The sequence below is a fragment of the Coregonus clupeaformis genome, chromosome 14 (assembly GCF_020615455.1).
Source record: "Coregonus clupeaformis isolate EN_2021a chromosome 14, ASM2061545v1, whole genome shotgun sequence".
Lineage (NCBI taxonomy): Eukaryota > Metazoa > Chordata > Actinopteri > Salmoniformes > Salmonidae > Coregonus > Coregonus clupeaformis.
The window spans coordinates 43,129,117-43,155,586 of record NC_059205.1 but is presented as its reverse complement, the minus strand read 5'-3'; the positions used below and the strand labels follow the sequence as shown (position 1 = coordinate 43,155,586).

The following is a 26,470-nucleotide window of genomic DNA, read 5'->3' as shown; positions in this document are numbered from 1 at the left end:
TGGTCCAAACAATGCCCTGGGTTTTATTTGTGAGAATTCATTTTGTGGGTCTCAAAGAAAAAACCTCATGGATCAATTATGCCATTGGAATGGGCATTCAGATTGTGGTACAAAAACTAACCAGTAGCCTTGTTAAGTACCGTACTCTTCACAGAAGAGAGCTCGTATTTCCAAAAGGAAGGCACCCGATACTTGTTGTTTACCTTGGCCTGGCAGCCTTCGGGATAATTATTATTCTAAAAGCAAAGAAATCTGTATTTTTATAAATGTTTCCTTCTTGTTATGTATAAACTGGAATGATGATACATGTAGTCAAACAGTTACTGCATTCTTCTTCCTTATCGCATTTCATCAACAAGTAACAAAATAATGAAGTCTTTCATTAAGGAGCATACAATCATTATAAAAAAATAGAAGGGGGATACAAAAATAACAACATTTTTCACAAAGTAATTGGGGAAGGCATCTTAAAAACACAGGTAATCTGACAACAAAACAGAGCGCTAAATCGTAAAAGCAGCATTTATCCAAACTAGTGCTTAGATAAGTCAGACGCAGCAGTGACTAAGAAGAGACTTCATCCCCATTTTGTTACTTGTCTCAAAAACAATAAAAAAATGGAAGCGCTTAAGCAACCGATTACCCACCGACTGACAAACTGATGCCTTAAATCCACAGCCACCAACTCTGTATGAATGCATGTCACCATTTGTTTCCACATGATACAATGAACCAACAACCAGGAATCTGTGAGTGAGGACCACCTGGTTATGTTCAAAATACACAAAATACAGAGAAGTTCATAGCTACCTAAACACATCGACTACAGCACGGGAACCAATGAGGGAAGAGTGTACAAAAAATAACAATTCAACAAAATCGAACAACAAAAACTGTAAACACGGCACAATAAATAGATAAAACAGCAGGTTCCACACCATGCACTGACGTGATGACACACTGTTGTACAACTCCTCACACTCGCACCAGTTGCAGTTTGTCTTTTGACATTTTTTAATCCCAAGTGCAAAACATCACAAATGAACAATCTGTATTCAAGTAATGTTATATACAAGGGTGGTAGGGTATTACAAATATGCACTACTGTACTTACAATTGCCATATTCATAATTTACAGACGTTGATATTTCTTATTAACAGTAAAAAAATAAAGACAAGCATTGCAATTAAGTCCCAACAGTTGCCATGGAGACAGCGTTGAATGCTGTGTGCGTGCATACCACTGCCCCTTCCTTGCATTCACAACTACACGATGCATAGCACCTAAATGAGTTCCCGGCTGAGCCTTTAGTCCTGCCCGTGTTAAGAGGCTACGTGACCTCCATGGCCACTGTGTTGTCCGATATGCTGTTTAGTGCTGGCTTGTCTTGATCCTGATTTTCCCTGGATGCAGGTGGAGAGAATTATTTGTTAAAATTATCAGAGACTGTTCAACAATATCTACATTCATTATTGACACAGACGGACAGGTAGGTAATATTCCTGAAGCAGCAGTTTAAGCTACGGTGGTCTGAACACTAATTGTCAATTTCTCTACACTGTGTCCCAAATGGACCCTATTCCCTATGTAGTATACTACAGCTCTATCAGAGCCCTGGTCAATAGTGCACTATAAAGGGATTAGGGTGCCATTTGGGACACAAACATGCGCATCCATTCCCTCCCCCTCTCTCACCTTGGCACCATGTCCATTGACGGGGTGTTGGTGGTGACCTTGGGCATTTGACAGTTAGCGGTGGCAGCCAGCTTTAAGGCAGATGACGACACAGCGACATGGGTGTGGCTTAGTGTCCGGGGTATGTTGCGCTTGGTGAGGGCCCCCCCAGCGGGACCCCCGGGGGAGGACATGCTCAGATGGAGGTTGTTGTTGTTCCCCATCAGGACCTGAGTGGTGGTGGACTTGGCAGCATTGGTGTGGGTGTGGGGGTTGCCGTTGTTGTTGAAAGTGCTGGGCAAGAGGAAGGGGGAGGAGGGGGTAGTGGTGGTCAGAGGGCTAGGGATGGAGGTGGGGGCAGCAGGCGACGGGGATGCTGTGCTAGTGAGGTGCAAGCCCTTGTAGACACCTGTAGGAAGGCAAAACAGAAAACAAATCATTAGGTCTGCATGGTACTCGCAGAAGCTATACAAGCAGTATCCCTTTTGATCGGTTCCAACCTTTCGTTTGCTTCTGTGAAAGCCCTGCATTTAATTGGAAAAGCACTCGCACATCTGAGGATACTTGTTGGAGGTGCGTGGGAATTATTTGATGTTATCTTGAAAGAAAAGGGAAACCTGCACACTGCCCTTACCGGATTGACTTGTATATATTTAGCTTGCATACCGGCCTCATGGCCTTCGTCAGTTTTACCTGCAGTTTTACCCGTCCAAAGTGATACCTGCAAACGCAATGTGCGAGTTTCTCTTTTCTTTCAAGCTCTTCTTTTAATACAAATGCTTTGGTGCAGTCAATGTTACCTGAGGGTGAAAGGAGCCCGTTGACCCCACTGCCCGGCCCTTCCTCATCCTTAGTCTTCAAGGCCAGCAGCTGGTCTGTGGTCACCAGGGCAGTTGCAGCAAACTGGGCACAGGCAGAATCTAACGTCTTGGAGACCAAAACCTGGAAGAGGGGGATAACAAGAACGTATTAACACCAAATTGAAAAGACTACCTGAGACGGACAGAGAGAGGAGAGACGGGCTATATGTATCAAGCATCTCAAGAGTAGGAGTGCAGCTCTAGGATCAGGTCCCTCCTGTCTATAGAATCATATTCATTATAATCCTGCAGCCCAGGTCAGAGAGCAGGCTAACTAACTAACCAACCTGTGTGCTTTTGGCAGTGGAGGTGGCGCTGTTGGCTTGCTGTTGGATCTGCTCTAGCTGCTGTTTCTGCATCAAGGCCAGCTGCTCCTGATGCTGCTGGTATTGTTGGGCGGTGAAAGCTGCAGGAGACACAGAGAGAGAGAAAAGAAAGAACCGGTCACACAGATCGGCCACATCAATATGGGGTGCAACCAATTTTCCTTAAAAACTTTTTTCGTCACTGTGCAAATTTCAGGTCTGCTGAGTGCAAACTTGAACATTGTGAAAATGTTGTGCAACTTCCAGCGTGTGTTTACTGTGAACACTGAGGCTGAACCCGCTTTACGTTACAGTTTCAGACCGTGGTCAAGTAGGCTACTGTGGATGATCATAATGTAGGCCTACCAGAGTGGCCTACCATCAAAAACAATGGAGAAAATGCATCCCATAACATGGAAACAGCCTACAGTAGCAGCCAATGTGTGGTGTTAAATGTAGGCCTACATTCCGTGAGAATTTTGAGAGAAAAAAAACATGCAGGGCTTGACATTACACGGTTTATCCACTTGTCCTTCAGACAAGGTGACTGAAAATGTGTTGTTTGATGCAAGAAACCACTTTACAGAATAAAATGCATTAGTATTCCCATACCGTTATTATAAAGAATCAGACAAATTATGCTACCCTCTGCCTATTGGCTACTTAGCTTATTCAAGCCAGTCTCAAAATACAACACTGCCCCTTTGACAAAAGCAAAAGCTCTGTACCCGACTCACTTTTCAAAGATGTCTAGAAATGTACACGTTTTGTGCTCTTGTAGGAAGCAATCACTGCCCCATTGCTGACTACAAATTATCTATAACTGGGCTAATAACTAGCAAAGACTATGAACAAATGTGCCCACATTGCTACATGAAGCTCTCGCTTTGATCTCAAAACAAGCGCATCTACTCACGACCACTCATACTGTAAACACAGTCCAGTTCAAAGTGAATGGCACAGATGCATTATGGCAATGGTCTATTTGCATATAGGCCTACTGCAGCTCTGATTGGTTACGACACACTGGTCTGTGTAGAGTACGGGCCTGAGTCGTGCCCGTCAATGCAATAGAATCCTACTCCAATGCGTTCTGCCAACAACAAAATCTCTTGCATAGTTAGTTTTGAATGCTAAGTCTTACATAGTTCCTTTTGTTTTAAGACCCCTTAAGGTATCAAAACATAAAATGTAAAAAATGAATGGATGAAACATTGAATTTGGCATTACTGCCATCAGCCAATAGAAATGCATTGAATAACAGATATTCCCCAAAAAATCTAAAGTAAGTTTGTTCTGAAGTGTCTGTCCTATATCTGAGAAATATAAGCTCAGGAAACAATTTGTATTATTATTATTTTTTACATGTACAGTGCATTCAGAAAGTATTCAGACCCTTTGACTTTTTCCACATTTTGTTTCGTTACAGCCTTATTTTTTAATTCCTCAATCTACACACAATACCCCATAATGACAAAGTGAAAACAGGTTTTTATAAATTCTTTGCAAATTCATTAAAAATAAAACAGAAAATACCTTATTTACATAAGTATTCAGACCCTTTGCTATGAGACTCAAAATTGAGCTCAAGTGCATCCTGTTTCCATTGATCATCCTTGAGATGATTCTACAACTTGACTGAATCCACCTGTGGTAAATTCAATTGATTGGATATGATTTGGAAAGGCACACACCTTTCTATGTAAGGTCCCACAGTTGACAGTGCATGTCAGAGCAAAAACCAAGCCATGAGGTTGAATGAATTGTCCGTAGAGCTCTGAGACAGGATTGTGTTGAGGCACAAATCTGGGGAAGGGTATCAAAAAAAATAATGTCTGCAGCATTGAAGGTCCCCAAGAACACAGTGGCCTCCATCATTCTTAAATGGAAGAAGTTTGAAAACGCCAAGACTCTTCCTAGAGCTGGCCGCCCAGACAAACTGAGCAATCAAGGGAGAAAGGCCTTGGTCAAGAACCCGATGGCCACTCTGAACTCTGGAACTATATACATTTTTATGAACACAGTCAATTTTACAATAATTCTATTTTGTTTGTTTTTACTACTGAACTTCCTCTACCCTCAACCTCTCCGATCATTTTCATGATGTCCATCCGGTTTGCTTCTATATGCCATATCTTTAACTGTGCTCTTTCACAAAAGCTCTCAACCTATAATCTATATACTTATTATGGACACAGTATGCTTACATTATTAGTTATCTTGTTGTTATTAGTCCCATCCTTCAACTCCACCCATCTCTCTCTTAACACCATCCATATTGGATTTATATTTGCCATATATTTTTCAACTGTACTGTGATGTTTTACAAAAGTTCTGAACCTTTCTATTCTCATTGTTTCTACAGATTGTAAATTGAAAATAATTGTTTTTTGCTAAAAGTATTATTATATTATTGATCGATTGACTATGACTTTTCAGATCACCCAGTAATGCTATCTTCAGGGTTAGCTCCAGGTAAATATTGCAATCCTTTAGCCATTCCTGGACCTGTGTCCAAAAACAAGCTACAAATGGACAGTACCAAAACAAATGATCTAATGATTCTGTCTCTTCGCAGCAAAATCTGCAGAGCTGGGAAGATTGTATCCCCCATATAAATAACATTCTATTGGTAGCAAGAATTTTATATAATAATTTAAATTGAAAAATTATAAGTTTTGAATCCGGCGTCGTTTTGCCTATCTGTTCATAAACGCTATGCCATGGGATCGGTACATCAAATCTCTTCCCAACTATTTTGCGATCTATATGGGACGGCTGTCAATCATTTGGTCCTTAAATGAAACTGGTATACTTTTTTATTGATCACAGTTTTCTTTAACCAATTATGTTCTTTAATGCAAGGCCGACAGACAAGTTCCTTACTTTTCCCCCCTTCCACTTTGCTCTTCCATTTTTGCGGTAATGCTGCAATTATTTGGTTATAATTTTGGGTAGAGCAGACATTTCCATATGTTTTTGTTAGCTGCATGTGCGACCTAACTCCACCAGTCCTACCGATGATATCATTTACGAAGATTATACCTTTTTTCTTTTTTTTTTATTGACAAAAAAAATGAGTTTTTTAATCAATTAGTATGTTTGAGTTTAACCACTATTTGTTGCATTATTTGTTCTGTCGTTTCTGGAGAATTAAATTGAAATTGCAACCAACTTTCTATGGCTTGTTTTAGAAATAGTGATATTTGGGAGATTATTTCCTTTTCAAATAACTGAAAGTGAGAGGTTGTAATCTGAATAAAGGGAGAAAGGCCATTCTTGATCATTGGGTGAGACAATCTTACTAATTTGCTAGAAAACCAGTTCGGATTTAAGTATAACTTTTGTATGACTGAAGCTTTTAGTGATCGGTCTAATGCTTTAATATTTAATAATTTCTGTCCTCCGAATTCATATTCATTATATAAATAGGCCCGTTTAATTTTGTCTGGCTTGCCGTTCCAAATAAAATGGAATTTTTTTTCTCATATAATTTAAAAAAACTTTTTGCTAGACGTAGGCAAGACCATAAGCAAATAGGTAAACTGGGATAATACTAAAGAGTTAAATCAGGGTGATTTTTCCACAAATTGACAGGTATTTACCTTTCCATGGTAGCAAGATCTTATCTATTTTTGCTAACTTTCTATTAAAATGTATTGGAGTGAGATCATTTATGTCATTTGGGATATGTATTCCGAGTATATCCACATCACCATCAGACCATTTTATTGGTAAACTACATGGTAATGTAAAAATTGTATTTTTTATTGATCTAATACGTAATATAGTACATTTATCATAATTTGGTTGTAATCCAGAGAGGTTAGAAAATTTATCTAGATCCTCTGAGGCTGTGGAGGGATTCAAGTTGTGGATTTAAAAGAAAACATGAATCATCAGCGTACAATGACACCTTTGTCTTTAAGCCCTAGATTTCTAATCCCTTGATATTATTGTTGGATAGCTAACATCTCGATGGCCATAATAAATAGATATGCCGATAGTGAACATCCTTGTTTCACTCCTCTTGACAGTTTAAAACTGTCTGAGAAATAGCCATTATTTACTATTTTACACCTAGGGTTACTATACATGATTTTAACCCATTTTATAACAGATTCTCCAAAATTGAAATGCTCCAGGCATTTATATATAAACCCCAGTCGTACTTTATCAAATGCCTTTTCGAAGTCTGCTATGAATAGCAGGCCTGGTTTCCTAGATTTTTCATAGTATTCTATTGTTTCCAGTACTTGCCTTATATTATTATCTCCAATGTATCTTCCATGTAAAAAACCTGTCTGCTTAGAATGAATAATGTCCGACAATAACTTTTTAATTTTATGAGCGATACATTTTGCTTGAATTTTTGCATCACAACACTGAAGTGTAAGGGGCCTCAAAAAAAATTTATGGACTGGATCTTTATATATTTTCTACTTGTATCCTGTTTCAGTAATAATGAGATCTTCTTCTTGAGTGTCAGATAATCTACCATTTACATAGGAGTGGTTAAAACATGCTAATAACGGTCCTCTGAGTATATCAAAAAAGGTTTGGTATACCTCGACTGGCATGCCATCCAACCCTGGCGTTCTCCCGGACTTAAAGTCTTTAATTGCATCCAGAAGTTCCAAAATCTCTTCAATTAGCTTCAGTTAGAGGAGATGGAGGTGACTGAAACGAAAACATATGCTTAAAGTACTTTTGGTAAAAGACCTTCATGTCTTAAAGTAATGATGGACTGTTGTTTCTCTTTGCTTATTTGAGCTGTTCTTGTCATAATATGGACTTGGTCTTTTACCAAATAGGGCTATCTTCTGTATACCACCCCTACCTTGTCACAACACAACTGATTGGCTCAAACGCATTAAGTAAAGAAATTCCACAAATTAACTTTTAACAAGGCAAACCTGTTAATTGAAATGCATTCCAGGTGACTGCCTCATGAAGGTGGTTGAGAGAATGCCAAGTGTACAAAGCTGTCATCAAGGCAAAGGGTGGCAACTTAAAATAATCTTAAATATAAGATTTTGATTTGTTTAACAGGTAGGCTAGCCCATCACGCAACACATTCTAGGGAAACGAGGTCACAGCAGTGAGAAACTGGTCGACTGCCAACATCTGTGTGTTCAAGGAAAACTGGCACTCAGACGAAACACATCCCTACAATTCCCTCTGCGTCTCAGACATTGACCCGGTGACAGTGAGTTCACCCAACAAACACTGGCTGTCTGGACTGACACACAGTTCACACGTGTGAACTGTTCTACACCCAGTGATCATAGGCTAACTTCAACTCGCATAGAGAACACGGGACTTGCAAACCAAATATATCACAAAATGAAAGGTAACCTTGGATGGTAGAGGTCTGGCAAGTCCCGTGCATAAAATTGGTGTTATTAAAAGTTGAGGAGCAGCCAGGTTGAAAAATAAGTCTAATGAGCAATCAATTGGAAGAAGGCACACTCATAGCGTGAGCTAGAACATCGATTCCCCACCCAAAACATCCTCCATCAAAAACAACTGTGACATAAGATGGATACCATGCTGATCTCATTTCCCATGCCAGTCACTGAGAAGCTGTCGGTTGCCTGACAGCTCCCCTCTGACAGGGTGCTCAGTATATTGTATAAATAAAACAGACCACTCCTATCAATATGTGCCTCTATTACACAACACAGTACATTAGAATGGAGTGGAGACTTCTTTGTGAAGAGGCCCACTGCTGGGATTCCTGTTGTGTGCCTGAGAGCATTAAGATGCATTGTGTCACAGAGGAATGTCAAGAAGACATGTCCTGGCCTGGTCCCGCCATAAATTCAAGTCGAAATGTGCAATTAAAGTAGTCCTGCAGCTTAAAAAAAAAATGTATAACTTAGTTGAAAAGCGATATCCCAAGTATAAATACAGTATACGTACACACAAAGGGTATAAAAAAAAAAAAAATTGTCTTTTAGACAACTGGTCTGCAGGGAGAGGGCGAGCATCTCACTTCATAGCATCACAAACACACAGTGTAGTAGGCTATCCCTAGAAACAGGTTTCAACTGAAGCATGGCATGTATAAAATATTGACAATATAAAACAACTACAAAGCAGGCCATTCAAGTTAGTGCACTCTACAATTACAGTGGGGGAAAAAAAGTATTTAGTCAGCCACCAATTGTGCAAGTTCTCCCACTTAAAAAGATGAGGCCTGTAATTTTCATCATAGGTCCATGTCAACTATGACAGACAAAATGAGAAAAAAATTCCAGAAAGGCACATTGTAGGATTTTTTATGAATTTATTAGCAAATTATGGTGGAAAATAAGTATTTGGTCAATAACAAAAGTTTCTCAATACTTTGTTATATACCCTTTGTTGGCAATGACACAGGTCAAACGTTTTCTGTAAGTTTTCACAAGGTTTTCACACACTGTTGCTGGTATTTTGGCCCATTCCTCAATGCAGATCTCCTCTAAAGCAGTGATGTTTTGGGGCTGTCGCTGGGCAACCCGGACTTTCAACTCCCTCCAAAGATTTTCTATGGGGTTGAGATCTGGAGACTGGCTAGGCCACTCCAGGACCTTGAAATGCTTCTTACGAAGCCACTCCTTCGTTGCCCGAGCGGTTTCAGCCACGTTTCATCTTCAATGCCCTTGCTGATGGAAGGAGGTTTTCACTCAAAATCTCACGATACATGGCCCCATTCATTATTTCCTTTACACGGATCAGTCGTCCTAGTCCCTTTGCAGAAAAACAGCCCCAAAGCATGATGTTTCCACCCCCATGCTTCACAGTAGGTATGGTGTTCTTTGGATGCAACTCATCATTCTTTGTCCTCCAAACACGACGAGTTGAGTTTTTACCAAAAAGTTATATTTTGGTTTCATCTGACCATATGACATTCTCCCAATCCTCTTCTGGATCATCCAAATGCACTCTAGCAAACTTCAGACGGGCCTGGACATGTACTGGCTTAAGCAGGGGGACACGTCTGGCACTGCAGGATTTGAGTCCCTGGCGGCGTAGTGTGTTACTGATGGTAGGCTTTGTTACTTTGGTCCCAGCTCTCTGCAGGTCATTCATTAGGTCCCCCCCGTGTGGTTCTGGGAATTTTGCTCACCGTTCTTGTGATCATTTTGACCCCACGGGGTGAGATCTTGCATGGAGCCCCAGATCGAGGGAGATTATCAGTGGTCTTGTATGTCTTCCATTTCCTAATAATTGCTCCCACAGTTGATTTCTTCAAACCAAGCTGCTTACCTATTGCAGATTCAGTCTTCCCAGCCTGGTGCAGGTCTACAATTTTGTTTCTGGTGTCCTTTGACAGCTCTTTGGTCTTGGCCATAGTGGAGTTTGGAGTGTGACTGTTTGAGGTTGTGGACAGGTGTCTTTTATACTGATAACAAGTTCAAACAGGTGCCATTAATACAGGTAACGAGTGGAGGACAGAGGAGCCTCTTAAAGAAGAAGTTACAGGTCTGTGAGAGCCAGAAATCTTGCTTGTTTGTAGGTGACCAAATACTTATTTTCCACCATAATTTGCAAATAAATTCATTAAAAATCCTACAATGTGATTTTCTGGATTTTTTTTTCTCAATTTGTCTGTCATAGTTGACGTGTACCTATGATGAAAATTACAGGCCTCTCTCATCTTTTTAAGTGGGAGAACTTGCAAAATTGGTGGCTGACTAAATACTTTTCCCCCCCACTGTAGCTTCAGTTAGAGGAGATGGAGGCGACTGAAATGAAAACATATGCTTAAAGTACTTTGTTTCCTCCTTCAAAATATCATTTGGTGAATCATTTGTAACCAGTTTCAGTTAATTATTTTTGGTAGCATTCCTATGTTGAAGATTAAAAAATAATTTGGTTTGCTTTATTTTGTATAATATATTACACTTGATCTTTCTTGAATAAGTTTCTCCATTTCTTTTAGTTTTTCCTCTAATTTATTGTGAGCCTCTATGTTACAGTTTTTATTGCCATCTATCTGTTCGACTTTATTTCCTTTGTTAGTATAAACTCTTTTGACCTAAATTGCTTTTGTTTTCGAGATGAGTACTGAATTGCATGGCCTCTAAAGGCACATTTAAAGGTGTCCCATACAATAAGGGGATTTGCTGTACCTATGTTATGTCGGAAAAAGTCAGTTATAAATTCCTTTGTCCTAGTTAAAAATAAATTATCATCCAAAAGGCTTTGATTAAATTTCCAATATCCTCGCCCACGTGGAAATTCAGTAAGAGTAATGTATATGCCAATTATATGATGGTCCGACCGCATTCTGTCCCCATCAACACTTTTTAAACTTTTTGTGCCAACGAGAATGAGATAAGAAAGAAGTCAAGACGACTAGCTTGATTGAGTCTCTGCCATGTATATCTCACTAGATCAGGATATTTAAGCCTCCATATATCTACTAGTTCTAATGTATCCATGACATTCACGATTTCCTTAAGAGCATGTGGGTGATTGTTTGTGGTGTGATTTCCTTTACGGTCCATTGAGGTATTTAAAACGGTTTTATAATCTCCCACCATAATAATATAGTCTTGAATTGCTTGCAGGGTTGATAATTTATTATATATAATTGTCAAAGAAGTGTGGATCATCATTATTTGGTCTGTAAAGGTTAATGGGCCATATCTGTTTATGGTCCAATAACATATTTAAAATAATCCATCTACCTTGCGTATCTGTCTGGACAATTTGCACATTCGGCTCTAAATTACTGTTAATTAATATCATCACCCTCTTGAGTTTCTTTGCCCATGGGAGAAGTATATCTCGCCCCCCCATTCCTTTTCCCACGCAACTTCATCTAGAATTGTTGAATGAGTTTCCTGTAAACAATATATATTATATTCCTTCTCTTTGAGCCATGTAAATATTGTTCTTATTTTGTTATTATCTGCTAAGCCATTACAATTATAACTGGCTATACTTATTTCACCATATACCATAATGAGATACACGTTTGAAATCTATTTATCATTATATAGATTTGTAAATTTACCAATAAAAAATACCATAGTGATTGAGTGTCCATATAGCTGTACCATGATATTTGCATTGCTACTCAGTAACCCTCCAATTGTTCTCCACTAATTCCCCCGCTAAAGCCCCTCCCCATCCCAAGTTGGGCCGTCATCCCAATGATCGGCATACCACCCCCGTCCCTCCGGATCCCTAGGGCCCCGAGAGGCCAGGACCCATCCATCGAAAACAGCACACAGTGCCACCCACAAAACAGAAGCAGGTCAACCGCCAAAAGCATTTCCAATGCTCTCACCTCATATACATATATACAGTGGGGAGAACAAGTACTTGATACACTGCCGATTTTGCAGGTTATCCTACTTACAAAGCATGTAGAGGTCTGTAATTTTTATCATAGGTACACTTCAACTGTGAGAGACAGAATCTAAAACAAAATTCTAGAAAATCACATTGTATGATTTTTAAGTAATTAATTTGCATTTTATTGCATGACATAAGTATTTGATCACCTACCAACCAGTAAGAATTCCGGCTCTCACAGACCTGTTAGTTTTTTTTTAAGAAGCCCTCCTGTTCTCCACTCATTACCTGAATTACAGCACCTGTTTGAACTCTTTACCTGTATAAAAGGCACTTGTCCACACACTCAATCAAACAGACTCCAACCTCTCCACAATGGCCAAGACCAGAGAGCTGTGTAAGGACATCAGGGATAAAATTGTAGACCTGCACAAGGCTGGGATGGGCTACAGGACAATAGGCAAGCAGCTTGGTGAGAAGGCAACAACTGTTGGCACAATTACTAGAAAATGGAAGAAGTTCAAGATGACGGTCAATCACGGTCTGGGGCTCCATGCAAGATCTCACCTCCTGGGGCATCAATGATCATGAGGAAGGTGAGGGATCAGCCCAGAACTACACGGCAGAACCTGGTCAATGACCTGAAGAGAGCTGGGACCACAGTCTCAAAGAAAACCATTAGTAACACACTACGCCGTCATGGATTAAAATCCTGCAGCGCACGCAAGGTCCCCCTGCTCAAGCCAGCGCATGTCCAGGCCCGTCTGATGTTTGCGAATGACCATCTGGATGATCCAGAGGAGGAATGGGAGAAGGTCATGTGGTCTGATGAGACAAAAATAGAGCTTTTTGGTCTAAACTCCACTCGCCGTGTTTGGAGGAAGAAGAAGGATGAGTACAACCCCAAGAACACCATCCCAACCGTGAAGCATGGAGGTGGAAACATCATTCTTTGGGGATGCTTTTCTGCAAAGGGGACAGGACGACTGCACCGTATTGAGGGGGAGGATGGATGGGGCCATGTATCACGAGATCTTGGCCAACAACCTCCTTCCCTCAGTAAGAGCATTGAAGATGGGTCGTGGCTGGGTCTTCCAGCATGACAACGACCCGAAACACACAGCCAGGGCAACTAAGGAATGGCTCCGTAAGAAGCATCTCAAGGTCCTGGAGTGGCCTAGCCAGTCTCCAGACCTGAACCCAATAGAAAATCTTTGGAGGGAGCTGAAAGTCTGTATTTCCCAGCGACAGCCCCGAAACCTGAAGGATCTGGAGAAGGTCTGTATGGAGGAGTGGGCCAAAATCCCTGCTGCAGTGTGTGCAAACCTGGTCAAGACCTACAGGAAACGTATGATCTCTGTAATTGCAAACAAAGGTTTCTGTACCAAATATTAAGTTCTGCTTTTCTGATGTATTAAATACTTATGTCATGCAATAAAAAGCAAATTAATTACTTAAAAATCATACAATGTGATTTTCTGGATTTTTGTTTTAGATTCAGTCTCTCACAGTTGAAGTGTACCTATGATAAAAATTACAGACCTCTACATGCTTTGTAAGTAGGAAAACCTGCAAAATCGGCAGTGTATCAAATACTTGTTCTCCCCTCTGTATATCCTCCCTAACATCCTTACCCCCTTGCAACAGATGTGTGATAAACACACACGCACACTCTAACACACTCAACCCCTTTCCTCCACAATCAACCATAAAATCAGATGCTCAACGGTTGTTACATCCCAGAGCCCAACTCAAGAAAGGACCTGATTTACGAATGCCTATACGAATGCATATACAGTTACAGCTGTTTGAGAAAGCATGCAAGATTGAGCAAACATGGACAACAATTTGAGATTTGAAGTCCTAGGTGATGTAGATCAGATGGGAGAAGGTCATGTGGTCTGATGAGACAAAATGGTTACAACGGGGGACCATTTTTCCCAAGCATCTCCGTTCGGTCAGACCTTTGATTATTTTGTGCCACCTGAGCCACAATGATAAGCCCCCTCTCTGATTGTCCGAGTGTGACCCCCTCCCCATGGAGGTCGTCACATGCGCGGAATACAACAGGTGTAGACTTTACTGTGAAATGCTTACTTACGAGCCCTTTCCCAACAATGTAGTTACAATTAAGTAAAATTAGCAAAAACAAAAAAAGGAAATAGTAACACATTAAAATAACGAGACTATATACACAAGGAGTACCGGTACCCACCCACTGGGGAGCCCAGCCAATCAGAATGAGCTTTTCCCCCATACAAAAGGGCTTTATTACAGACAGAAACACCCCCTTAGAGAGGATCCCATAGGTGAAGAAGCCGGATGTGGAGTTTCTGGGCTGGCGTGGTTACACTTAGTCTGCGGTTGGGAGGCCGGTTGGACGTAATGCCAAATTCTCTAAAATGAAGTTGAGGCGGCATATGGTAGAAAAATGAACATTAAATTATCTGGCAACAGCTCTGGTGGCCATTCCTGCAGTCAGCATGCCAATTGCACGCTCCCTCAAAACTTGAGACATTGTGTCATTGTGTTGTGTGACAAAACGGCACATTTTAGAGTGGCCTTTTAGAGTGGTCATGCTGTTTAATCAGCTCCTTGATATGCCACACCTGTCAGGTGGATGGATTATTTTGGCAAAGAAGAAATGAGCTTCTTGTGCGTACGGAAAATTTCAGGGATATTTTATTTTAGCTCATGAAACATGAGACCAACACTTTATATGTTGCGTTTATATTTTTGTTCAGTATACATGTAGGTAGGGGTAAAAGCAACAAGGCAATAAAGATGGATAATAAACAGAGTAGCAGCAGCCTATGTGAAGTATGAAAGTGTGTCTCTGTGTGAGACATCAATATGCATGTGTTTTGTGTGTGTGAGCATATGTAGTGTGTGTGTTAGAGTGTCAGTGTAGTATATGTGAGTGTGTGGGTAGAGTCCAGTGAGTGTGCATAGAGCCGGTGCAAAAGAGTGTGTGCAAATAAAAAGGGGGTCAAAGCAAATAGTCCGGGTAGCCATTTGATCAACTGTTCAGCAGTCTTATGGCTTGGGGGTAGAAGCTGTTCAGAAGCCTTTTGGTCCCGAAATTGGCGCTCCGGTACCACTTGCCGTGCAGTAGCAGAGAGAACAGTCTATGACTTGGGTGGCCGGAGTATGGCAATTTTTTGTCATTTCGTCTGACACCGCCTAGTATAGAGGTCCTGGATCACACAAATGTTTTATTGACTGGGAAAGGCCATGCCACATGAATGCCCAACATTACAGCCATTCAAATGTCAATCTATTACTGTGGTGGTCAACTAAGGGTGCATCCCAAATGTCCCCCTATTCCCTATATAGTGCACTACTTTTGACCAGACCCTATGGGTCCTAGTGCACTACATAGAGAATAGGATGCCATTCGGGAAGTAGCCTAAATATCAGCCCATACACACGGACAGCAGCAAAAAAACAGGGGTGGCAGGGAAAGAATCGATCCAACACTATGTCTTCAATAATTTCATGCTTGGAGACTTTTCCAATTACCTTTCTAAAACACCTACCAAAGTCAGGTTCACTCCTTTTTTCATACAGCTCCTACTAGCTAGCTAAAAAAAACATCATTCACTGCCGTTTGAGCTGGGACTGTGTGTGTTTGTGGTGTAAACTTGAACTGTGTGTGTATATAGACGTGGACTGTGTGCTTGTCTATGGAACGGTGTGTGTGAGCAAGCATGCGTATGTCTGAGTGTGTGTTTACATGTGTGTGCGCGTGCAGATAAACCTATAACCTCAGGCCCTACTCACCAGCTGTGGGGGCCGTGGGGCCAGCTCCTCTCAGGGGACCAGTGGTGCCAGCCATGGTAGAGGTGATGCGACTCAGGCCCCTGCCCAGCCTCCTGAACAAGGGGTCTGTGACCGTGTTGTCCTCGTCGTGTAGTGGTAGTGTCCGGGGCCTAAAGTGCCGCCATCGGCTCAACTTAATGTTCAACAGTATCTGACTGAGGTCCGCAGAAGAGGAAGAGGAGGAATAAGAAGAGGTTCTGTCCGAGGTATTCGTTTGTGAGGTACTAGCAAACTTGTCTGTGACTGGAGAGTGGGCAGGTAGGTCAAGCATTTCCGAGTCCAGCCCATGAAATACATTATCAAAGTCTGTGTGTGCCCTGTCCAGCAAAACCCTGAGGGAGAGAGGAGAGGGAACAGGGTTTAGTCCTTCTGTTAGCAAGGCATTCATTCATGCCATTGGTCCCAGAAAGCTATTAAGTTGATCTCACAGAGGGTCTCACAGTTCTTGCATCCACAGCTCTGTCTATGAATTGGAGAGTGGTTACATTTCTCCTGCCCCATCACTCAGCTGTTTACCAAAACAGTGGCGGGGGTAAACCCGCTTTGTTGTTTGAATCCCAGATTGCCCCTTTTACCCTCCAGTAACCTACCTGCCCCCTCGTCCCAGGCGTCGTCGTGCCATGCCCAGGCAGCATGGTGGCACTGTGAGGGTGGTGAGGCAGTAGCGGTAACGAGTGTCTCCCAGACCACCCTCTGACGGACTGACCCACGGCCAGCTGCCACCGTGGTCCAACCGAGACTAGTGACAGAGACACAGGATGAGCCATTAGACATAGGACACAACTTTTAGACATGGTCCACTAGCTCAGTAAATAGAGATTGGCGTTTGTAACGCCAAAATAGTGGGTTCGATTCACAAGACCACCCATACGTAAAAACATTATGCACTCATGACTATGTTGCTTTGGATAAAAGCTTCCACTAAATGGCATATATTATTATTTATAACCCGAGTTACAATGCATGGCCAGACAGAATGTGAACAATGTGAATACGTGTGTGTTCACTTTCCTACATTTATGTTTTGAATTACACATACACAAAAGTATGTGGACACCCCTTCAAATATTGCTGACAGGTGTATAAAATCGAGCACACAGACATGCAATCGACAAACATTGGCAGTAGAGTGGCCTTACTGAAGAGCTCAGTGACAACGTGGCACCGTGATAGGATGCTACCTTTCCAACAAGTCAGTTAGTCAAATTTCTGCCCTGCTAGAGCTGCCACAGTCAACTGTAAGTGCTGTTATTGTGAAGTGGAAACGTCTAGGAGCAACAACGGCTCAGCCGCGAAATGGTAGGCCACACAAGCTCACAGAACAAACCGCGGAGTACTGAAGTGTGTAAAAATCGTCTGCCCTGAGATGCAACACTCACTACCGAGTTCCGAACTGCCTCTGGACGCAACGTCAGCACAAGAACTGTTTGTCAGGAGCGTCATGAAATGGGTTTCCATGGCCAAGCAGCCGCACACAAGCCTAAGATCACCATGCGCAACGCCAAGCGTCTGCTGGAGTGGTGAAAATCCCGCCGCCATTGGACTCTGGAGCAGTGGAAACGCATTCTCTGGAGTGATGAATCACGCTTCACCATCTGGCAGTCCAACGGACTAATCTGGGTTTGGCAGATGCCAGGAGACCACTACCTGCCCCAATGCATAGTGCCAACTGTAAAGTTTGGTGGAGGAGGAATAATGGTCTGGGGCTGTTTTCCATGGTTCGGCCAACTTTGTGGGTACAGTTTGGGGAAGGCCCTTTCCTGTTGCAGCATGACAATGCCCCCGTGCACAAAGCGAGGTCCATACAGAAATGGTTTGTCGAGATCGGTGTGGAAGAACTTAACTGGCCTGTACAGAGCCCTGACCTCAACCCCATTGAACACCTTTTGGATGAATTGGAACGCTGACTGCGAGCCAGGCCTAATCGCCCAACAGCAGTGTCCGACCTCACAACGCTCATGACTGAATGGAAACAAGTTCCCGCAGCAATGTTCCAACATCTAGTGGAAAGCTTTCCCAGAAGAGTGGAGGCTGTTATAGCAGTAAAGGGGAATGAGCTGTTCTACGAGCAGGTGTCCATATACTTTTGGTCATGTAGTGTATAATGTACTGATTTTGTGTATTTTGTATGCTGACCACACAAAAGGAAAGTGTAAATGTACAGCAAGGTTATCGTATTTTGTATTTTATACTCACAGCATAATATTGACAGCCTGCTTTCCTCCGGAAGGAAAAGGAACCATCTGGGTCATTCTCCTCCTCAGCTTCTGAGGAGCCTGAGTGCATCTGGAGAGTGGGAGAGGAGGAAAGACCGTTCAGTCACACGTCACCAAAACGGCCATTCTTATGCCCAAATAAAGAGATTTCCGCCACAGATGTCCAAGGCCCATTCCCAAATCCACCCTAAGCACTCGTGGAGATTTGACAGGTGACAATAATATGGTCATAGCTCCACCCTGCCCTCTGATTGGCTAGGTGGAAGTCTCACCATATTGCTTATACCAATCAAATCCTCTCAGATCTCCAAGTACATAGGGTCTAGGGGTCCATTTGGGACGCAGCCCATGTCTAACCGCTCTGCCTACCTGGGAGTGCAGCTCATCGTCTGAGCTGGGGAAGTCATACTGGTGGACATCCTTAGCGTTGAACACAGAGGGGCCAAAGTGGTTGGGGGCAGCAGCTGACAGGGGTAAGACTTTAGGCTTCCTCTCATACTTCCTCTTCTGCCTGACGACCTCAGTCTTCTCCGGCTAGAAGGGAGGGAAGGACAGACATTTCATTTCATTTCATCACTCACTTGCTGTCAAACACTTTGGGGAAAGCAGGAGGAAACCTTTGAGTCATTGGCCCGTATTCACAAAGTATCTCTGAGTAGAGGTGCTGATCTAGGATCAGGTCCCTTTCTTAATCTAGGATCAGGTCCCCTGTAGCTCAGATGGTAGAGCATGGCGCTTGCAACGCCAGGGTTGTGGGTTCGTTTCCCACGGGGGCCCAGTATGAAAATGTATGCACTCACTAACTGTAAGTCGCTCTGGATAAGAGCGTCTGCTAAATGACTAAAATGTAAATATAATCTTATTCATTGTGATCTAAAAGGCAATTCTGATTCTAGATCAGCAGCACTCCTACTACGAGACACTATGTGAATACGGGCCATTGAGAGGTTGCCCTCTTTTTTTTTTCTCTCACACACACACACACCTTGGACTTGTACTCCTTGAGGTCCATGTGGTCCTGATGTCTGTACTGGTTGCTGGTCAGCGGCGCCAAGGGAATAATATGGGCAGGCTTGGCCAGAGCTCGCTGGGCCAGTACTTCAGCCATGATCTCACCACCGAAGTCCGACATACCGTTCCTGGAAGGGCAAAGGTCAAACTCAAGTTATAATCAAGCATTTGAATAACTCAATTGGATATCAATCAAATCGCCAGCCACTCAATCAAAACTGATTTAAAACATTGTTGTTTTGCTACACGAAGTCCAACTCTAGTCTCTTAAACAGATCCCAACCATTCCACTACAGCAGTACCATAGAGATCCTATAGGCCTAATTAATGGTTGGCTAGCTAGCTAGCAAACATACCGAGCAGATATCTACAAATGCATTGTTGTATACAATATTTTACCACATTTGACCAGTTTCCAGAATGAAAGTTGTCCTGACTAAGATGGCTGGCATCCTAGCAACATGACTTAAAATAAAAACTACATTATGTCAATGAGTAGTACCAACCTCTTCTCTACGATCTCTAGGGTGAGGTGCAGCAGCTCTCTCTTGCTCTTCTCCCTCCTCTTGATCATCTCCAGGATGGTGACGGCTCGGCTCAGGTCCCGCCGCAGTTTCAGCATCTTCTCATACCCAGCCTCCTCATTCTTACGGTTCTGAGGTGTGCAATTTCACCATTAATTGACTGTCATCTTTATTTTACTCCTGAGTGGCGCAGTGGTCTAAGGCACTGCATCGCAGTGCTAACTGTGCCACTAGAGATCCTGGTTCGAATCCAGGCTCTGTCGCAGCCGGCCGCGACCGGGAGACTAATGGGCGGCGCACAATTGGCCCAGCGTCGTCTAGGGTAGGGGAGGGAATGGCCGGCAGGGATGTAGCTCAGTTGATAGAGCATGGCGTTTGCAACGCCAGGGTTGTGGGTTCGATTCCGACAGGGGGCCAGTATAAAAAAAATATGTAATCACTAACTGTAAGTCGCTCTGGATAAGAGCGTCTGCTAAATGACTAAAATGTAAATGTAAATGTAAATGTAAATGTAATGTAAATGTAAATGTAAATGTAAATCTGCTGTCAATAACCCAGAGTAAGCCTATATTTAGTTGAAATGGAAATGTGTAGGGGTATAGGTACATACCACACACTTGGGGCCAGTTTCCTGGACACAGATAAAGCCTATACCTAAACTAAAAACCATGCTCAACAGGAATTTCCATTGACCAGCACTAGGCTTTATCTATGTCCGGGAAACGAGTCAACTAGCCCTTATATGCCCCTGGTCTAGAAGTGGGATCCTACCTTTCTGGTCTGCATCTTCTCCGTCCTCCTGCGGAAGGCCACGTAGGGGTCTGAGGTGCTGGATCCGTCCCTCTTCTCCTGCTTCACAGTGGGATGCAGCGTGCCGTGCTTGCCCTTTTTCCTCTTCCTGGTCCAATAGTCAAACACCTCCTTGATCAGCTCGTCATCCTCCTTCAGCAGCAGCTTGGCCTCCTGCAGGCTCACCGCCTGACAGGTGGAAGAGGTGAGGGAGGAGCAGGGGGGTCACATTTGGGAGGAGGCATTGTCTCTGTCCTGACCCCCTGATTGGAGACCCCACCAAGAGAAACCATCTCTGGTTTCATTAGCGTGACACAGTGTTAGATTAATTTGTATTTTAAGAATAATGACTAAAGGATTTCACCCCAAATACAGTATAAATGTGTGAACGGTGTTCATTCCAGGGTGAAGGGGACTGAGAAAACGGGTTAAAAAAAGCCTCCTAAAAGGTGGGCGGAGCAAAGTGCCTTTGTGTGTCAAGGGGTATAAAACAGGAGTGTATGGGTTTTGGCGCCAGAGCTCTCCATGAATAAAAATACAGATCATTCTTGCTGGTTGTGGACCTTGAATCATTTATGATTAAAACCAGAGCCTTACAACCTCTGGTAATGATTCAAGCTTAGGTTGAATTAGAGATAGAAATTCTCGTGACACACAGCTTGATGTGAAAGACAGTACACCCCCTGGACAGGATGCTAGTCTGACGCTATGACTGCCCATTGCAGGCTGCACCCTATTCCCTGTGTAGTGCACTATTTTTGACCAAGGCACATAGGGCTCTCGTCAAAAGTAGTGCACCATATGTAGGGAATAGCATGTAATTTGGGACACAGAATCCAAGACTTACCTGCTGCCCACTGCCTTTCTCCAGCCGGTCGACCATCTCCTCAAACTGCAGGAAGGTGATCTCCATCTTCTTCTTTAGCTTGTTCACAAACGCCTCGTCTTCTGTGTCCAGGTCATAGTCCGGCTGCTCCGTGTCCAGGGTGAAAGCTACAGGGGTGAGAGGGAAAGAGGGATTTTAGACAGCTAAAGGAGAGGTGAGAACTTTAGACATGAGGATGGGAATGGAGTAGGGCTGGGACGACAAATCGAAAGTTACAGACCATACCGATCACTTATCACAGGCATTTTGCTGATATTGTTCATGACGATAAGTAGCCTATACTAGAGAAATATGAAGTTTGAAATGAAATAAGTTTCCTAATATGGGTGATTGTTAATAAAACAATTGATGGCTACAACAATCAAACGAGTAGTAGTAGTTTAAATGATAATAAAAACTAAACACTGGTGCACATAGTTATAAACTTAGCGTTCCATTTATCATTATCACATAAATTCAGGCAATTTACCGCAATATGGATTTTTGACCAGCTCTAGAATGGAATATCAAAGAGATCCTGGGAGTCATTGTAACTCCCCATCGTGATGGCTAACCGATGAGGCTCACGCTGCTCGGAGTAAATTTACACTCCAGTTCTATTTTCAAGAATTTGGCGTGCGGCTCAAGCCAGAGAACACTTAATAAGGTGGCTCGCGCTGGCAAAAGTTAGGCGTCCATGACACCCCAGTGTAGCTCTCCCGTTACCATTGAGCACACATGCTAATTGTGGTAGCATCACAGTAGCCTGGTGCTTAATCCATTAATCCAATGCATTTCCATTTCAACAGTTGAAAAGAAGAGCTGGCTACTCCCCTTTCCTAGTATGGGAGACCTTCTAGCCCATCTTATCAGTTTGACATAATGCTGACTTATGTTCTGAGCTACTAGTACTTAAATTCTGACTAAAGCCATGGTTGTATTGATTGGGGTAAAGTGATTAATTTACATTTGGTCGGTTCAGCAAATCTGAGCGGAATCAAGCCAGAGAAACTTCTTGGCAGCATCTTGGCAACTGCATTTAATTTAGCCAATTACACTTTCAAAGCCCAAGACAGATGAGAATCCTAAATCCAAAACACACACACACACCTTCATTTAAATCAATTAATTTAATTCCAATCATGTTAGATTGAGTTTCGGCAGCCTCTACTGATAGACTGGCAGCGAAAAACATCAAACAAAGTAACATGAATTAACTCAATTTCCTAGCTATAATGACATTAAAAGTTAGATATCGCAATATTATTTCTGGACAATATAGATATTTGACTCCAAGTAACAATTTTTTTGCTACTGTAGGTAGCATTAGCTAGCACTAGTTGGCTGTACCTGCGCCAAACCTCCAGTATTTTTCACCCCATCTTTATAAATAGTGAGCCAACAACTTTTCAGAAGTTATTTCCCTGACTGATCAAAACTCATTTTCTCCTGCTCTCTCGTCTCTCTGCAGCAGACATATGGTGAGCAATATGTCTGGAACATCAAATCACAATACATATTGTATCGGCACCTAAGTATAGTGATAATATTGTATTGTGAGTTCCCTGGCAATTCCCAGCCCCATCTCACAATAATGACAACAGCCTGGGAAATTAAATTTAGCTGAGCTCTTATCTTGAGCAATAAGAAATAGTATGATTCATGGACGAGATAATTAGGCCTAATAAATTACTACTAAGGCTAGATCCCCCTATGCTTGAGAATTATGCCATACAAGTCCCAACTACTACAAACAAACAAAACTTTTTGCCATAGAGTGGTGAGGAGGAGGGAGAGTCTACGGAAGCGACTCCACCATTCAAACAACTTTTTACTATTGACAGTTACAGCTGACTTTGAGATTGTATATCGATTCGCTCTCCTTCAATATTTTTACTTTGGATGTATTAGTCTCTGAATTGTTTAATCAAACTTTTCACCGCCAGCTCCTGATATCAGGGTATAAACACTACTCCTCATCACTCGCAACATATAACCCACAAATGCTGATCAACACCTCTCCATAAGCCAAGCTGAGGAGGTACGACCAAATCCCAAATGGACACCTAGACCCAACGTACTAGGCACTTGTGGAGCTCTAAGAGGATCCGACAGCTGCAATCAATATGCAAACAGTTCCACCGTGCCCTCCGATAGGCTAGGTGAAAGATCCATCATATTACTTATACCAATCAAATCCTGTCAGATTGCCACAAGTGGATAGGTAGGGTGTTGGGGTCGATTTGGGATTGAGCAGTAGTATAGGGTACTAGGCCTTTCAGCCAGGTCCACTCTACTCACGCTGTATGTGAATAAGCTGCTTTGGCATCTTGAACTCCCCAGGGTAGAGGGACTCGTAGTAGGCGATGTTGCCGTCTGCCTCCGGGACGGGGATGACCATGTTGTGTTTCTCTCCATACACCGACTGGGCCGACATGGCCCTCTGGAGATGGTGTTCCTAGAGAAAGAAAGGAGTAATAATATAATCTACACATTCAGCAGACGCTTTTATCTGAAGCGACTTACATTCACGCGTGCAAAATTTTTCGTATGGGTGGCCCCAGCGGGAAACAAACCCTCAATCCTGGCATTGCAGTCGCCATGATCTATCAACTGTGCCACACAGGACCACAGAGAGGAGTACAAAGATGAGGTCAAATGAATGAACAACATACCTCTGCCCAATAGGCCCTATAGATTTAACAATCAAGTCAGACCACTTGGATAGGTAAATTGATAGTGTCGGCTGGAAGTTTGAGGTAACTGACGCCTAGAGTGGAGTACATAAGTCAGAGTGAATCTCCAGCACTGTGACAGACTGCTATCTTATCCGTGAGGCTAGGAACAAATCAAGGGTCAAATCAGTACTGACAGAAACAGCATCTCCTTCACAGAGTTTTCAGGTGATTGTTTGAGAGTACTAGAAAAACAAAGGACTGGAAAATAGAAAAGAAACAGCAGGACATGGCAAGGCCAGGGTAAAAGTGCTGGAATGGTCATCGAAATCACACCGATTTACTAGGCTATTCTCCAGGTGCAGAACCCAAGTACACTTTATATCCAAGGAAATTTGTATGCTTAACTCATACCAGTTTCGGAACAGGAAACAGTCGGTGGTCGTACTTGATTAACGATTATTGAAAAAGTATGGATTTCAGCAAACAAAGAAATGCACGCAACTACAGAGGACAAACATAGGTACAAGGTTGGCGTTTCATAACAAAAATGTTTTTTAAGTATTGACCTTGGGGCGAATCAATGTAATCAGCGCTAGATGATTCCACAATGTCGGCCTTTTACCAGATCTGAATATTTTAACTGATACAATTTCTGTAGGCTACACACACTATTCTGCCCATATGAACAAATGTATTTTAGGCCAGAAAAACAGCCATATGATTTAATGACAATCAGCAAACATACAGGGAAACTCAAGGTATTGTAGCCTACAGTGCGCGGAGGGCGAGTACGCCGTGTTAGACCCTCGCTGGCGCGTTTTGCTCGACAAAAAGCTGCTCACACCCCACTTGTTGGCAGAGATACATTTTTGCCATTTTAAAGCTAACTTCTCACAATTCTACCCATTTTGCAGGGGGCAGGTATTTTTTTCTTCTGTTTTAAAAGCTAATTTCCTGCAATTCTACGCATTCTTCCATGTCTTATGTGTGTTTATATGATACCAGGGGACGAAGCCCAGCCCGTGGTCCGTATTGACCCCGTTCTGGGTCCGTATTTGGTCCGCGGTCCCCCAGTTGAGTATGGGGGGGGGGGGTCTAGGCCTATATGACCTTTAACTCGTCTTCTCTTGAAATTAAAGTATTTCATTGAAGATATGAATTGCCACAAACAGAATTTCAACAAGTGTTTGCAACTCTGGTCTTTGTGAATTGCAGTATGCCATTTATTTAACTGACCCACAGATTCATTCTTAAAGGCCTAATGCAGCCGTTTTTATATCAATATCAAATAATTTCTGGGTAACAATTAAGTAACTTACCGTTATAGATTCCCATTAAAATGGGCAAAAGTAGCTTTATAGCAAAAAAAACTCAGGCAAAAATGTTGATAGGACTGACTGGGAGTGGTCTGAACGGGAAGTGGAAAACTGAGAAGTAGCTGTTATTGGCAGAGGTTTGGAACTCTGTTACCGGTCTATTAACCAATTTACCACAGTGTGATGTCACCATGGAAAGCCGAAACCCCCGCCCATGCAATCATGCTGATTAAAAAAGGTCCTGTGTAGATTGTATTTTTAACCAGCAACTAAGGGTATAATGGTACATTGTGAACCCAAATGAATACACAAAAAATTGAATAATGGTTTGGGGCTGTTTTTCCATGGTTCGGGCTATGTCCCTTAGTTCCAGTGAAGGGATATCTTAACGCTACAGCATACAATGACATTCTAGATGATTCTGTGCTTCCAAACTTTGTGGCAACAGTTTGGGGAAGGCCCTTTCCTGTTTCAACATGACAATGCCCCCATGCACAAAGCGAGGTCCATACACAAATGGTTTGTCGAGATCGGTGTGGAAGAACTTGACTGGCCTACACAGAGCCCTGACCTCAACCCCATCGAACGCCTTTGGGATAAATTGGAACGCCGACTGCGAGCCAGGCCTAAATCACCAACATCATTCCCCGACCTCACTAACGCTTGTGGCTGAATGGAAGTCCCCACAGCAATGTTCCAACATCTAGTGGAAAGCCTTCCCAGAACAGTGGAGGCTGTTATAGTAGCAACTCCATATTAATGCCCATGATTTTGGAATGAGATGTTTTGCAGACCAACAGCAGCCAGCGTATTGGTATTTTATTAGGATCCCCATTAGCTGTTGCGAAAGCATGACATAATACAGAACATTCATAGACCGACAGCTCAAGGACAGAACTACATCAATTTAAAAATGGCACAATGGCCTACATATCAATACATACACACAAACTATCAAGGTCAAATAGGGAAGAGGCGTTGTGCCGTGAAGTGTTGCTTTATCTGGGGGGTTTTTTAAACCGGGTTTGCTGTTCATTTGAGCAATATGAGATGGAATGGAGTTCCATGCAATAATGGCTCTATATAATACTGTACTATTTGTTCTGTATTTGGGT

The 26,470-nt window shown here is 42.6% G+C and overlaps 1 protein-coding gene across 2 annotated transcripts in view; it reads right to left on the bottom strand.

The window, feature by feature from the left end:
* The window catches only part of LOC121580865 (enhancer of polycomb homolog 1-like), a 49,579-nt gene continuing 23,109 nt past the window's right edge, over nt 1–26,470 (bottom strand). For both annotated transcript variants that reach the window (XM_041895978.2, XM_041895977.2), the window contains 13 exons: nt 23,663–23,819; nt 21,344–21,489; nt 20,479–20,685; nt 19,690–19,838; nt 19,158–19,311; nt 18,542–18,706; nt 18,153–18,242; nt 16,547–16,695; nt 15,918–16,288; nt 2,823–2,941; nt 2,476–2,617; nt 1,697–2,084; nt 1–1,404 (listed from right to left, as the gene is read on the bottom strand). In XM_041895978.2, coding sequence (XP_041751912.2) covers nt 1,332–1,404; nt 1,697–2,084; nt 2,476–2,617; nt 2,823–2,941; nt 15,918–16,288; nt 16,547–16,695; nt 18,153–18,242; nt 18,542–18,706; nt 19,158–19,311; nt 19,690–19,838; nt 20,479–20,685; nt 21,344–21,489; nt 23,663–23,798 — 2,289 coding nt within the window. In that variant the 5' untranslated portion in view covers nt 23,799–23,819 and the 3' untranslated portion in view covers nt 1–1,331. The remainder of the gene's footprint in view (nt 1,405–1,696; nt 2,085–2,475; nt 2,618–2,822; nt 2,942–15,917; nt 16,289–16,546; nt 16,696–18,152; nt 18,243–18,541; nt 18,707–19,157; nt 19,312–19,689; nt 19,839–20,478; nt 20,686–21,343; nt 21,490–23,662; nt 23,820–26,470) is intronic.